The sequence below is a fragment of the Lynx canadensis genome, chromosome B3, assembly GCF_007474595.2.
Source record: "Lynx canadensis isolate LIC74 chromosome B3, mLynCan4.pri.v2, whole genome shotgun sequence".
Classification (NCBI taxonomy): domain Eukaryota; kingdom Metazoa; phylum Chordata; class Mammalia; order Carnivora; family Felidae; genus Lynx; species Lynx canadensis.
In genome coordinates, this window is record NC_044308.2 from 135,878,570 (window position 1) to 135,891,125 (window position 12,556).

General features: G+C 39.9%; 1 protein-coding gene across 6 annotated transcripts in view; it reads left to right on the forward strand.

Annotated features, from left to right (window-relative positions):
• UNC79 (unc-79 homolog, NALCN channel complex subunit) overlaps positions 1-12,556 on the forward strand; it is a 267,414-nt gene that overhangs the window by 165,651 nt on the left and 89,207 nt on the right. For 5 of the 6 annotated variants that reach the window (XM_030319845.1, XM_032593446.1, XM_032593445.1 and 2 more), the window contains 5 exons: positions 3,335-3,621; positions 5,902-6,084; positions 6,673-6,835; positions 9,346-9,495; positions 10,080-11,297. In XM_030319845.1, the coding sequence (XP_030175705.1) occupies positions 3,335-3,621; positions 5,902-6,084; positions 6,673-6,835; positions 9,346-9,495; positions 10,080-11,297 (2,001 nt within the window). The remainder of the gene's footprint in view (positions 1-3,334; positions 3,622-5,901; positions 6,085-6,672; positions 6,836-9,345; positions 9,496-10,079; positions 11,298-12,556) is intronic. The other variant, XM_032593447.1, reaches the window with a different exon arrangement.

The window sequence follows — 12,556 nt, forward strand, 5'->3', positions numbered from 1 at the left end:
ATTTGGGGTGGAGTAATAGGAGATAAGTCTGGAAAAGCAGATCCTGATCCTGCCTGGTTTCAAATCATCAAATAAATAAAATTATATTACACTTTGGAGTTTCAATCAGTTGTGCCACTCTGTGGACAGATTATGATGGAAACAGTCCATGATAAATTTATGGTAGGAGTAACTCTGCCTCATGATTATAAAGATACTTACATTTTTCTTTAGAGAATGGTAAAAGCAAAAATTCAACACGTTAAATCTCCATAGTTAAAAACAGATACAGGAATTTCATAGACTATGATTCAAAACTAGAATTCCAAAGTGTTTTAATTGTCACATCTTAGAGAAAATATAGTCCTTCAGTTTTAAAATGGAAATTTCATACCCTTTGTAGATAACTGAGCCAGTAATACTGTCCTTATCAATAAAGAAAACTCCAGCTTTTCTAAGCTCATTTTTCTTAGGGATTTGATTAAGGAAACTTTTTTTTTTTTTTTTTTTTTTTTTTTTTTTTTTTTTTTTTTTTTTTTTTTATGGAGAGTGTCCCAGTGACAAACTTATGCTGTTGTAAAGAAAGATAATAGACGCGGCATAGACTTGCAAAGCCCACACTAGAGGAGTGAATTTTGGATTGAAAGATTTTTTTTTTCCACTTTATGCAAAAGGTTTCATCAACTATTTCTTGGTTTGTTTTTTTTTTTCAGTACATTTAATGGTTAAAGATCACTCATTATTGCTTATTCAGGGGAAGCAAAGAAAGAGCAGCAAACTTAAAGCTAAAACACTGAAGATCAATGAAGATATATTTCAAATGAAAATAGGGCATTCCTGAAGTGGTACTTAATCGTTAGGAAAATAGGATTTGACCAGAAAGGTTAGGTTACATACTTTTTGAACGAACGTCTACTTACAATGGGAAGGATTTTGAAATATTTAAAAGATGAAGTCTGATGATTTGTTTTCTAGACCTGAACTAGGATGGAATGATATGAGGAGCCAGTGTCTTAGTTCAGCCTTGTTTGGAATCCCCTTACTTCTGTATTGAGGTCCCTGGATACTTAGGGACATAAACAAAGAGCGACTCCTTCGCAAACGCTCCTTTGTTCCATTTTTAACACGGGGATTTTGGAGTCTAGCCAGTCCGAACTTGGAGGTGGCTGCACAGGACAGTGATACAAAGTCCCTTAAATTTTGCCCCCACCCCCCCACCCCCAGCTGAAATAAATTGAGGAATGGAGCTATATTGTAACAGCCATCACTTGCTGTTACAGTAACATTGAACCCTGCAGGGGGCCTACATTCTCACACTTGTGAAATTCTTGGCCTGATCTTGCCCAAAGCAATAATTCCTTCTAGTTGTAAAGTAATAGTCTGGAGAAGAGAAAAAAAAAATCAAGATTAAATATTTTTCAATGCCGGAAAGATGGTTCTTTAAACTTTTCCTATTTTGTTTTATGAGGATTTACATAGGTATTGCTTTTGGTCTGATCTTCTATTTCAGACATTTAATTTAATTGTAATATACAGCAGTGTTTCACATTTCTGGCCTCTTGGTAAAATAGGGTGTTCCACATAAATGACTTATTTTTTCCTGATGGCTGATGTGTGCCTCATAAATAATGGTGTTAGCAAATTATTGATCACTGTCATTGATGCATATAGAACACTGTAATAAACAGTCCTTAGGTTTTATAGGAATAGTTTTTGGTGAAACCTTCTCTAAAGTACATTGCACACATTTACTCTTCATACACAGACTCTATGAGATAGAAAATGTTAATGTCCTAGGGTCCTATTGAAGTTTGTCGGGTGGTTTCTCCTAAATGAGAGGCTCTTAGACTTAGTTGACAATGTTGCTGTTCACCCACTGCCAATGATCCCTTCTCAGTATATCACTCTTGAACAGACAAACATTATTCTGAGCATCTGGGGAAAACTAGACAGCCAAGCTTGTTTACCTCACATGTACTTCTAAACTAGTAAATTCTGAAGTTGACATTACTTTCATGCCACTGCTCTAGGGAGGTGTTTGGCCTTGAGACAGCTGGTTTCCTCAGTCCCCAGAAGTAGTATTTCCTCTTTCTCGTTTCTCTTGGGTGTGTCCTGAAAGATTGAGACTTGGCCAAATTAGTTGAGGAGTTAATGGATATAAATTACTACCTACCTCCTCTTTGTAGCCTTCATCCCACAATTATACCGGATATAATCAAGGTCTGGTTTATAATGGTTTGTAACCAAAGCCTGTCATTGTTTAGCAGAACTTTTCTGGCAGAATGAGAGACGAGAGTGCTGGTGTGTGTCACCTAAGCCACCAGGCAAAAACCTTGTTTTCAACTGAGAAATTCTGATGTTGCCTGTCAAAGAAAGGGCACGAATTCAAACCCCAAATAACCCTTGAATAAGGCCCCAAACATAAATATAGAAGAGCTAATCTCACTCTTCCTTCACCAAAAGTCCCAAACCAAGCCAGATCAGAAGAGGCAGAAAAACAAGTGGAGACAGGGTATAATTTTTGACTTTGAAAAATAACAGAGACAAAGTCAGTGTCAGGGAGCTGCTCAGATACAATTATTTGTTAGGTTAAGAGTAAGTCAAGAACTGAGGTATTTTTTCTTTCCATGTAAACTCTCAGCTCACCTTCATGTGATACTTTTCTGTTTTCAAAAGCTCATGCTTCTTTCTTTCTGTCTGTCCCCTCCCTTATATGTTTCTCATTACATATAGCAGGGACTATAATTTACTATTTATAACTTTGACTATATCCTTCAAAGAGCACACACTGCTAATATCTCAGGATTTGGAAAAGAAAACTTTACTCCCCCACCCCACCCCCCGCCACCCCAACCAGCTGATTGATGAACATATCTGAATTGAGATAATAGTTTAAACAAAATAACTCAGTGGATGTTTTTGTGCTCAGTGGATTTTAGGATATTATTTTTGTGGTTATCTTTATGTGCTTATTTTACAAAGCTGGAAGAGAAACTTATCTTTATCATTGAGGATAAAACTTTGCCCAGAGACTTAAAAAATTGCTAAATGCAAAGCTTATTTAGGTATTTTTATTGCTGTTCAAAGATAACCGTGCTTTCTAGTACCTTATTTTTATTTCTATTCCCTTATTACTCCCAAATTACTTGGTCGTGGATGGACACAATAACGTCCACCCCTGGACTAATGCTTTGCTCGGTAACCATAGTTTGCCTTTAAATTTGTCCAGAACAGACCCTTTCAATATTTAGTGGAAGCAGCTAGAATGGTGCTTTATCGACACCATTTAGTGTGATTTTAGTGTGAACTTCCCTGTGAGGGAGCCACTCACTGATGGCCTTTCTTGCACTGACAGGACAACAGTCTCCTGAGAATGACAACACCATCAAGGACTTGCTCCCCGAAGATGCTGGGATCGACCACCAGACAGTTCACCAGCTGATCACAGTGCTCATGAAGTTCATGGCCAAGGACGAGAGCAGTGCCGAGTCAGACATCAGCAGTGCGAAGGCCTTCAACACAGTCAAGCGGCACCTGTACGTCTTACTTGGCTATGACCAACAGGAAGGTTGCTTCATGATCGCACCTCAAAAAATGCGCCTGTCAACTTGCTTTAATGCGTTTATTGCAGGAATTGCCCAAGTAAGTGTAAGCTTTCGGGAGCCCTGTTGTTGGGGTTTTAGGAGAAGCAAGTCATTAAGTTCCATTTGGCCAACATTGGTTTTGTGTAAAGGTTTACACAAGTCACTTTATCAGGTAGGGGTGTGTGGAAAGGAGTATGAAATGAGTAAGACTTACAGGGAGTATAGAATTTTGGGGTGGGGGCAGGAGTGAAACATACCTAACATAAAATTTACCATTTTAGCCACTTTTAAGTATATAATTCAGTGGCATTAAGTGTATTTGCATTGTTATGTAACCACTATCCATCTCTAGAACTTCTTCATTATCCTAAACTGAAACTCTACCCATTAAACAGTAAGGGAGTGTAGAATTTTTGTTTATGGGTTTTTAAAAATCTCGTATCTTTTTTGGCTTCAAGTGGAGAATTGAGTTAATCATACGACTTACTCCATGTTACATTATCATCACTGGCTTTTTCCGTGATGTCTGTTACTGCTAACTGCTGAATTTTACACCATGGTGTACATTTACCATGCTTTAACTATCCAGTCCCCCCGTGATGGATAGTCATTCCCCCAGTGATGGACACTCATATTGCTCCCATCTACTCACCACTCCATACAGCTCAGCAGTGAACATCCTGCACACGTATCTTATCCACCACTGTGAGAATTCCTTTCAGATACGGATAGAGGGCAGAATTAATGTTATTATTGGGTATATGTATGCCTAATTTGACCAGTGCTACAAATATCACTCTCCAGAACCAATCTGCAACGGGTGTCGAACATGGGGCTAGAGAGAAATTAATATGAATTTCAACTCTGCCACTGTTATTAACTGTTATGGCCTTAGGCATCCCCTGCCTCTTTGCTCATTAGTAACAGATTTTTGTTTTTGAAAGATTAGAGACATCATATTGCAAAGCCTTTAATCAGTGCCTGTCTCATGGTAGGAGCTCAGTGATGGTAGCTTTTATCAATTAGTTCAAATAGATTGTAATATAATGAACACAGATAAGCAAATTGGCAGCAATATGTACGTAGTTGTCTTTTGCTGATCCTGGTAACTAGACGGATCAGCACGAATACTCAGTTGTTTATGATGAAGGGATCCTCCATTTCAGGTCCAGATTCCCCTCCCTTCCTCTTTTCTTCCCTCACTACTCTCTTTTTAAAAAAAAAAATTTTTTTTAAGTTTATTTTGAAAGCGAGAGAGCACAAGCAGGGGAGGGGCAGAGAGAAGGAGAGACAGAATCCCAAGCAGGCTCTGCACTGTCAGTGCAGAGCCCGATACAGGGCTCAAACTCATGAACCCTGAGATCATGACCTCAGCTGAGATCAAGGGTTGGACGCTTAATGGACTGTGCCACCCTGGCACCCCCTACTCTCTTTCTATATTTATATTATGCATATTTATTTTAATAAAGCAAAAGATTAAATACAAATATCCAGGAAACCCATGACAAAATAAGTTACTAACATTTTGGTGTATACTGCTGGCTCCGAATTTATATACATTCATATATACATATATACATGTATATGTATATGCACACATATTTTCTACAATAATGGGATCATATTATACGTGTGGATAAATATATGTAACCTCTTTTAAACTTTATTATGAAGTCAATGTCATGTAAATAAATTTGTATCATATCCCATTTCATGGCTACATAGTGTTGTCATACAAACAATCTTTCACTTAACTAATCTCGTATTGTTGACTATGGAGGTTATTTTCAAATTTGGAGTGACTATAAGGCTGGATATCTTTATGTATACATCTTGCAACAGTTGTCTGATTTTTTCCTTAAGATTTATTTAAATCTGTATTGGGGGCTGTAAGTACTTTTTCTTACTTCTGAATAGATATTGCTAACTTGTTCTCCTGAAAGGCTGTGTTGAATAATACTCTTGCCAGTGACATCTGAGAATGCCTGTTTTCCCCAGTGATTACCAATAGTGGGTGTTTTAATTGATTCTAGTTTAATTCTAGCTAATAGTTTAATAGGACATTTTAATAGATAAAATTTTATTTTTAATTCATAATTTAGTGGATACATTAAACAATTAGATAATTAAGTGGATTCAAATGATTTTAATTTGCAAGTTTTTTATTTCTTGTGGGGTTTAACATTTCCCATTCTTTGTTCATTGGCCGTTACTGTTAATATTTTGTGAAATGCCTTTTAAATATTTTGCCTATTGTTCTGATGGTTCAAATTTTCCTTTAGGCTTGCGAACGTTCTTTACAGCTTTCCTTCAGTTACTAGTATTTTTCCTCTTTCAGGTTATGGACTATAACATTAACTTGGGCAAACACCTTCTCCCCTTGGTGGTTCAGGTGCTCAAATACTGCTCTTGTCCTCAGCTACGGCATTATTTCCAACAGCCACCTCGTTGTTCCCTCTGGTCCCTAAAACCTCACATCCGGCAGATGTGGTTGAAGGCCTTGCTTGTCATCCTTTACAAGGTGAGTGGCTGTCGTCACTCCTTTTTAGGGTGCAATGATTCTCTTAGAGAGGAGAACACTGAAGAGATCTAATTTGAGAATTTTGTAGGAGAGTAATTTGACCTTCAGAGAAAGAATCATGATGTACAATTAGTGTTGAGAAGTCAAAATCCATGGGAATAGAAATAGAAATAGAGACCAGGCCAGTGGAGGTGCTACAAATGTCAAAAACAAAAAATAACAAATTGTAGGCTACTGGGATCAACAATCTCTGTTTATGGTCAGAATCTCAGATTTTATCTTTGTTTTAATTATTATGTCAGAAAACAAAGAAAATATTTAAAATTGCGTTCATGCCAGAGAATTTCCTTGAAAGGAATTGTAACTGTGAACTGGCACGCATTGCCATCTGTGGTTTGGTACAAGTAGAAGGGAATGTGATCCCTTGTCAAAATAAGACCATAATAAAAACTTAACGGTTTTGCTTTTCTGTATATTTCTTTTTATCACCCCGAGAAATACTGAGAAAAACATCTAGCAAGATCAAGTGGAAAAACTTACCCTTCAAAATAACTGTTTATATTTTTCTCCCTCCATTTTATTGAGCAGTATCCATACCGAGACTGTGATATCAGCAAGGTCCTGCTGCATCTGATTCACATAACAGTCAATACACTCAATGCACAGTATCATAGCTGCAAGCCCCATGCCACGGCAGGACCTTTGTACAGTGACAACAGTAACATAAGCAGATACAGCGAAAAAGAAAAAGGTACTTTACCTATCTCAATTCTACCCCAAACTTAGCTTGAATATGTAATACATTTCTGGACAATGTTTTTCTTAGGAGATAGTGGAACGCCCCCTGGTATCATTCTGGAATCAAAAAACCGCCTACTGCTTCGTTAACGTTCCAACTTTCCTATGAATGTTGCTGCTTTAATTTTTTTTTTAAACGAGCATTCCAGAGAAATAACTGATATGCTTCTAAAGCCCATTTCATGAGAAATGTGTTGTAAAAAAAAAAAAATTGTCGGCAGTTTGGTTAAGTAGCCTTTGTAAGCCTTTTCCTGTGCGTTGGAAGCATCTTGTTTTGGGCTGTGAAATACATCTTGGTCAGCACTCCGTGGAACCATGAGCCATAATCTTGTCGTCTCTAGTTTCCTCCTGAACTTTGTGCTCACAGATTTGAATGGAATCTAAATTCGCTCAATTGCTTCTTCCTAGCCTCCTTGTTCAGTAAGAATTGATTTACGGCAACTGAAATGCAATTTTTGCTGCGTGGGTTTAAATTATTTCCAGTATCAACACTTTTTATATTGATAGCTTTTCTGCAAAGAAGGCAGTAGAATGAAACTTTAGATAGAGTAAAATCCCAGCCTGGATGTTTTCAGATGAGAGATGAAGAACCAAGGTGTATGTCTTTAGTGCAAGTCACAAGGTGTCTAGACTTGTAAAAGGTGACATCATCTAATCTAATCCTGGGAGAAGGCCAAGCACCCCATGACCCTTTGTGTAGATTCTGACTTGTTAGGACTGCTCTGGAAATACCTCACTAGGATGGATTGGACCAGTGTTCATTTATTGCTAAAAGGTCCAAGAATCTAGGTTGGCCGTAGACGGGAACTGTGAGACCGAAGTTCTTTAAGTTCTGGTAGCCCTCCAATCCTTCCTGAAGAATATCTTGTCTACCAGCTTCGGTCCTAGCTTCTGGAAAATTGGATAGACTCAATTAAACTACAGAGGTCCTCAATCTGGGCTCAGCATTTGGGCCAGTCTCAGATGAGCCTTTCTGAATGGGAGGAGCCATCTTGAAGTCCTTCCATCTCTCATTCAGTATGTTTTGAGAATTATTTCAAAATTATCTAACGGAAGTCACATAACTATTTCCTTGAAAACTGTATTTTTCGAAAGGGAATATATTTTTTAAAGGATGTAAAGAAATGGAACAGATCATTGTGTGGCATCTCCCCAGAAACGTGGGGATCTGATAGGCTTTGTCTTCTTTGCAGACGTTTTGTATCATTTTGATCATTAACACTTAGTTATTATTTGACCCAAAGAGATTAGTATGATTATCTATCATCTGCTGCTTCAAATTTCATTTAGTGGTAGAGTCTTGTGTCTTAGGACAGGATTAATCCTTAAAATTTGGCTCTCTCTTGTACTCCCCGAATGCTCAAGAAATCTTAAATCGCTATAATACACCCGAGCCTTATTTTGTCATATGGGTAGACATAAAAATAGGCCAAGTACTATGATTTCAGTGATATTCACCTTGACTAGTAGGTTAATTATGTTTATTGTGGTATTAAATGCATTTTTGTAGTGTTTTGTTTTGTTTTGCTGCTTTGCATAGGGCTTTGGCTTTTCCAAAGGATGAAAGAAGAAAATTTATCAACTGAGCTTTGTGGGTTGCAACATGGAAACCCTTTCCTCATTAATATGTTTTTGGGTTTATCTTTGAGTTAAAAGTAGCTAAATAGGGATAAAAGAGTACCAGAAATAATCTTGGTAGGCACTCTAAGTGACAGGTTTGTTTATGGAGCCTCAGGATCATCGGCGTCAAAGAGGCTTTCTAGGATTCATAACAGTTACACGTGGCAAACTCCCCAGAGAAGGGTCTTACTTTAATAGGGGGGAATGTTACTTTCTGTTTTCCTTTTCCTTTGTTTACCCTTTCAGTCCATAATCATTTGTGGAGCTTTTGAAATGACCAGTGGCTTCTCTAAGCTTTTTCTGTGTGTCGTGTGTCTCATTACCAAATGTAGAGTACAGTATTTTGCATTCACAAAGTATAAGGTGCATGTACTGTTAGGCTGTGTCTATGCCAGTTCTCAAATCCCAGGAAGGCGTATGTTTTTGGAAGGGGCAAGACCTACTCATTGTGTTGAATTCTCTTTTGCCAAATTAGCCTGAAAATTCACCCAAAGCAGGCATGTTCAAGGAGTGTCACAGATTCCCGAAATGTATGCGTTATCTGATTTTAAGAGCATTGGAAAAGTGTCCCCACGAAGGCCCTACTGGAATATTGAGATGCCTCTCTTGAAAGTGCTGCCAGTTGTCACATGGGAAATGAGAGCCACCTTATAACAGGTTGCTCTGTCAACATTTGGATAATTTGACATCTGGATGAAATACCAAGCTGTGGCCAGAACTTGAGCTGGTGTGGAAACCACCTCAGACTTTGTTCCCTCATGCTTTCATTGAAATGCTTGTGTAGACACAGCCTAAGAGAGAATAACCTCCTAAGTGTAATTTTGACTTTCTCTCCCCAATTAGAAGAAGATAGTGTTTTTGATGAATCTGATATTCATGATACACCTACTGGACCCTGCAATAAAGAGTCTCAAACTTTTTTTGCAAGATTGAAAAGAATAGGCGGCAGCAAAATGGTGAAATATCAGCCGGTTGAGATGAATGTTCAGAGAAGTATGAATTTTTTCCTCTTAGTAATTTTATGCAGAAATGTTGTACTCTACCGTTTGTTTGGGGTGAAATCTTACTTTTATTATGTTACTACACATTTTAATACCGTTGATTTTATATATATGTATGCACAAACAGTATATATATATATGCACTTATATATATACGTGACTGGATGGATACATCATTAACGTCATGATCGTCTTAGAGGGCCATTGCTTGATTTGATTTGTTGCAAAATGTTTGCTTCTCTTCCACACAATTTGAATACAGTTTCCTAGATCTGCCTCAGCCAAAAGCGATTCCCCTCTCCTGTGCACAAATGAATAGAGCTGAGGAATTATCCTGAAGCCTGATTTTGGAAATAAGATCTTAAACTGCCATTTCGGGTTCTTTCATTCCAGAGTTTTTCTGGTTTTCGAAATTAGAATTGAACTTTATAAAAACTTGGCCAGAAAGTCAGTTTTACCTCCTATTGGAGCCGGGATTGTGGTTATGATTTATGCCAATTGTGTGCCCAAGTATGAGGGGGAAAAAATGGTGACGTCTCCAAGTAAAATAGTACTAGCTTTTTCTGTTTTAATCAGGTGAAATAGAACTGGCCGAATATAGAGAAACGGGTGCATTACAAGACAGCATTCTGCACTGTGTGAGAGAAGAAAGCATTCAGAAAAAAAAGCTGCGCTCTTTAAAACAAAAATCTCTTGATATAGGGAATGCAGACTCCCTCTTGTTTACATTAGACGAGCACCGGAGGAAGTCCTGCATAGACCGGTGTGACCTAGATAAGCCTCCCGTCCATGCTGCTTACATCATGCCAAGACATGACCACGGACGTCCCAGACAGAATTCTGCTACTCGGCCCGACGACCCCGAACCACCCGAGAACCCAGCAATGGAAAGTTTCCAGGAAGCTCGCAGGCCCGTGATACCCGAAGTTCGGTTAAACTGCATGGAGACGTTTGAGGTCAAGGTTGATTCTCCTATAAAGCCTGCTCCTAAAGAGGATTTAGATCTGATAGATTTGTCCTCCGATTCAACATCTGGGCCTGAGAAACGCTCGGTGCTCTCAACGTCTGACAGCGACTCCCTTGTGTTTGAGCCCCTTCCCCCTCTCCGAATAGTAGAGAGCGATGAAGAAGAGGAGACCACGGGCCTGGGAAATGAGGGGGCCTCTGCTAAGAAGGCCACCTCCTCTCCCTCAGTCCCCAGCCCCCGCTCTGCCCCCAGCCTCAGCACGCCTCCCCTCGTGCAAGTGAGTGTGGAGGATTGTTCCAAAGACTTTTCTTCCAAGGACTCAGGAAACAACCAGTCAGCAGGTGCCACGGACTCGGCGCTCATAGCTCTGGAGGACCCCGCAGACTCCGCAGAATTATCAAAGCCGGGGGAGCCACAGGACTTTCCCTGTGGCAGCCCACTGACGCTGAAGCAGAAACGAGACCTCCTTCAGAAGTCATATGCTCTCCCTGAGGTGTCACTGGACGACAGCCCAGAGCCCAGCATCCAGGAGGAGAAGCCCAGTGGGCCGATGCCAAGTTCAGGGGTAAAAACCGTCCTCCTCAAAGTCCCCGAGGATGCTGAGAACCCAGTGGAAAGTGAGAAGGGGGAAGCCAGTGCCGAATCGGATACAGAACAGAATCCGGAGAGGAAGACCGAAGAGGAGGGCGCTGAGGAGTCCGAATTCAAGATCCAGATTGTTCCCAGGCAGAGAAAACAGAGGAAGATCGCTGTCAGTGCCATCCAGAGAGAGTACCTGGACATTTCCTTCAACATTCTAGACAAGCTGGGAGAACAGAAAGATCCAGGTAAGCGCCTCTCTCTCTTTTCTCCCAGCCTTGTGTTCGATCGAGTCTGTGCCTCTTTCTTGTTAGGGTCTCTCACTGACTAGGCATCGAAGTCTCAATCTTATAATGTCAGGGAGTGACATTATAATTGTTTCAGAATCATTCCGAATGCCTCCTGCTTACTAGAGTGTGTTGGATTCAGATGTGGTTCTGTTGGCTCCATCAGTGTTTCTGTGTTTGTTGTTTCTAAACCTTTACAGTCAATTCTTGGCCTCCTTGGCAAGAAGAGGCAATAAATAGTTAACTCATATCAAGATATCCCAAATATCATCGCAGCCTTCCTTCCAAACAGAAAAAGTCATTAATTTGAACTCTGTTTGCTCCTTTGTTTTCCTATGTTTCAGCCAGCTTTGACATGTAGTCCAAAGAAGGAGCAAACATGAAGGGTTACAGAAAAGCAAAGAGCGTTTGGGAATGGTTAAGAATTTGATTGTAATCACGTAGGGTCCACAGTGGGTTGCATCTTCTAACCAAACGTCAGTAGTCTGGTGGGCATTGTGTGTCCTCAGGAACCGAAAAACCCAGCTTACAACCCAGACCCTAGTTCATGGGCACCAGTTCATGGTGAAGTTGTCACAGCACTTGGATTTCCTGCCTCAGGTGTCATTTCTCACATTTCCTTGGATGCACTGTTTTTAAGAAAGAGAATTTGAGGGGCGCCTGGGTGGCGCAGTCGGTTAAGTGTCCGACTTCAGCCAGGTCACGATCTCGCGGTCCGTGAGTTCGAGCCCCGCGTCAGGCTCTGGGCTGATGGCTCAGAGCCTGGAGCCTGTTTCCGATTCTCTGTCTCCCTCTCTCTCTCTGCCCCTCCCCCGTTCATGCTCTGTCTCTCTCTGTCCCAAAAATAAATAAATAAATAAATAAAAATTAAAAAAAAAAAAAAAGAGAATTTGAAAAGGTGGCCAGCCAATAGTCCACCTCATCCTGAAACACAGTCTTCTGCAGTGTTACCAGAATGCTGATCACAACACTTTGTGTCTCAGCTCAGATAATAAATAAATAAACAAACAAACAAACAAATAAAATAAAGAATGTGGCTTGTTAGAAAAAATGAAATTGGCCAGGGATGATTATTGTAGTAGATTCATAGCATGTGGATCGCTGAGAACTGGCAAAGATCTTGGAAAGTTGTAGTGGAAAACCTGTCCTTTTCTGTACAAGGAGACACTCTGAGGAAGTCATGTGCCCGGTCCTACAGATAGGCAGTAGCAGTGCCAGAA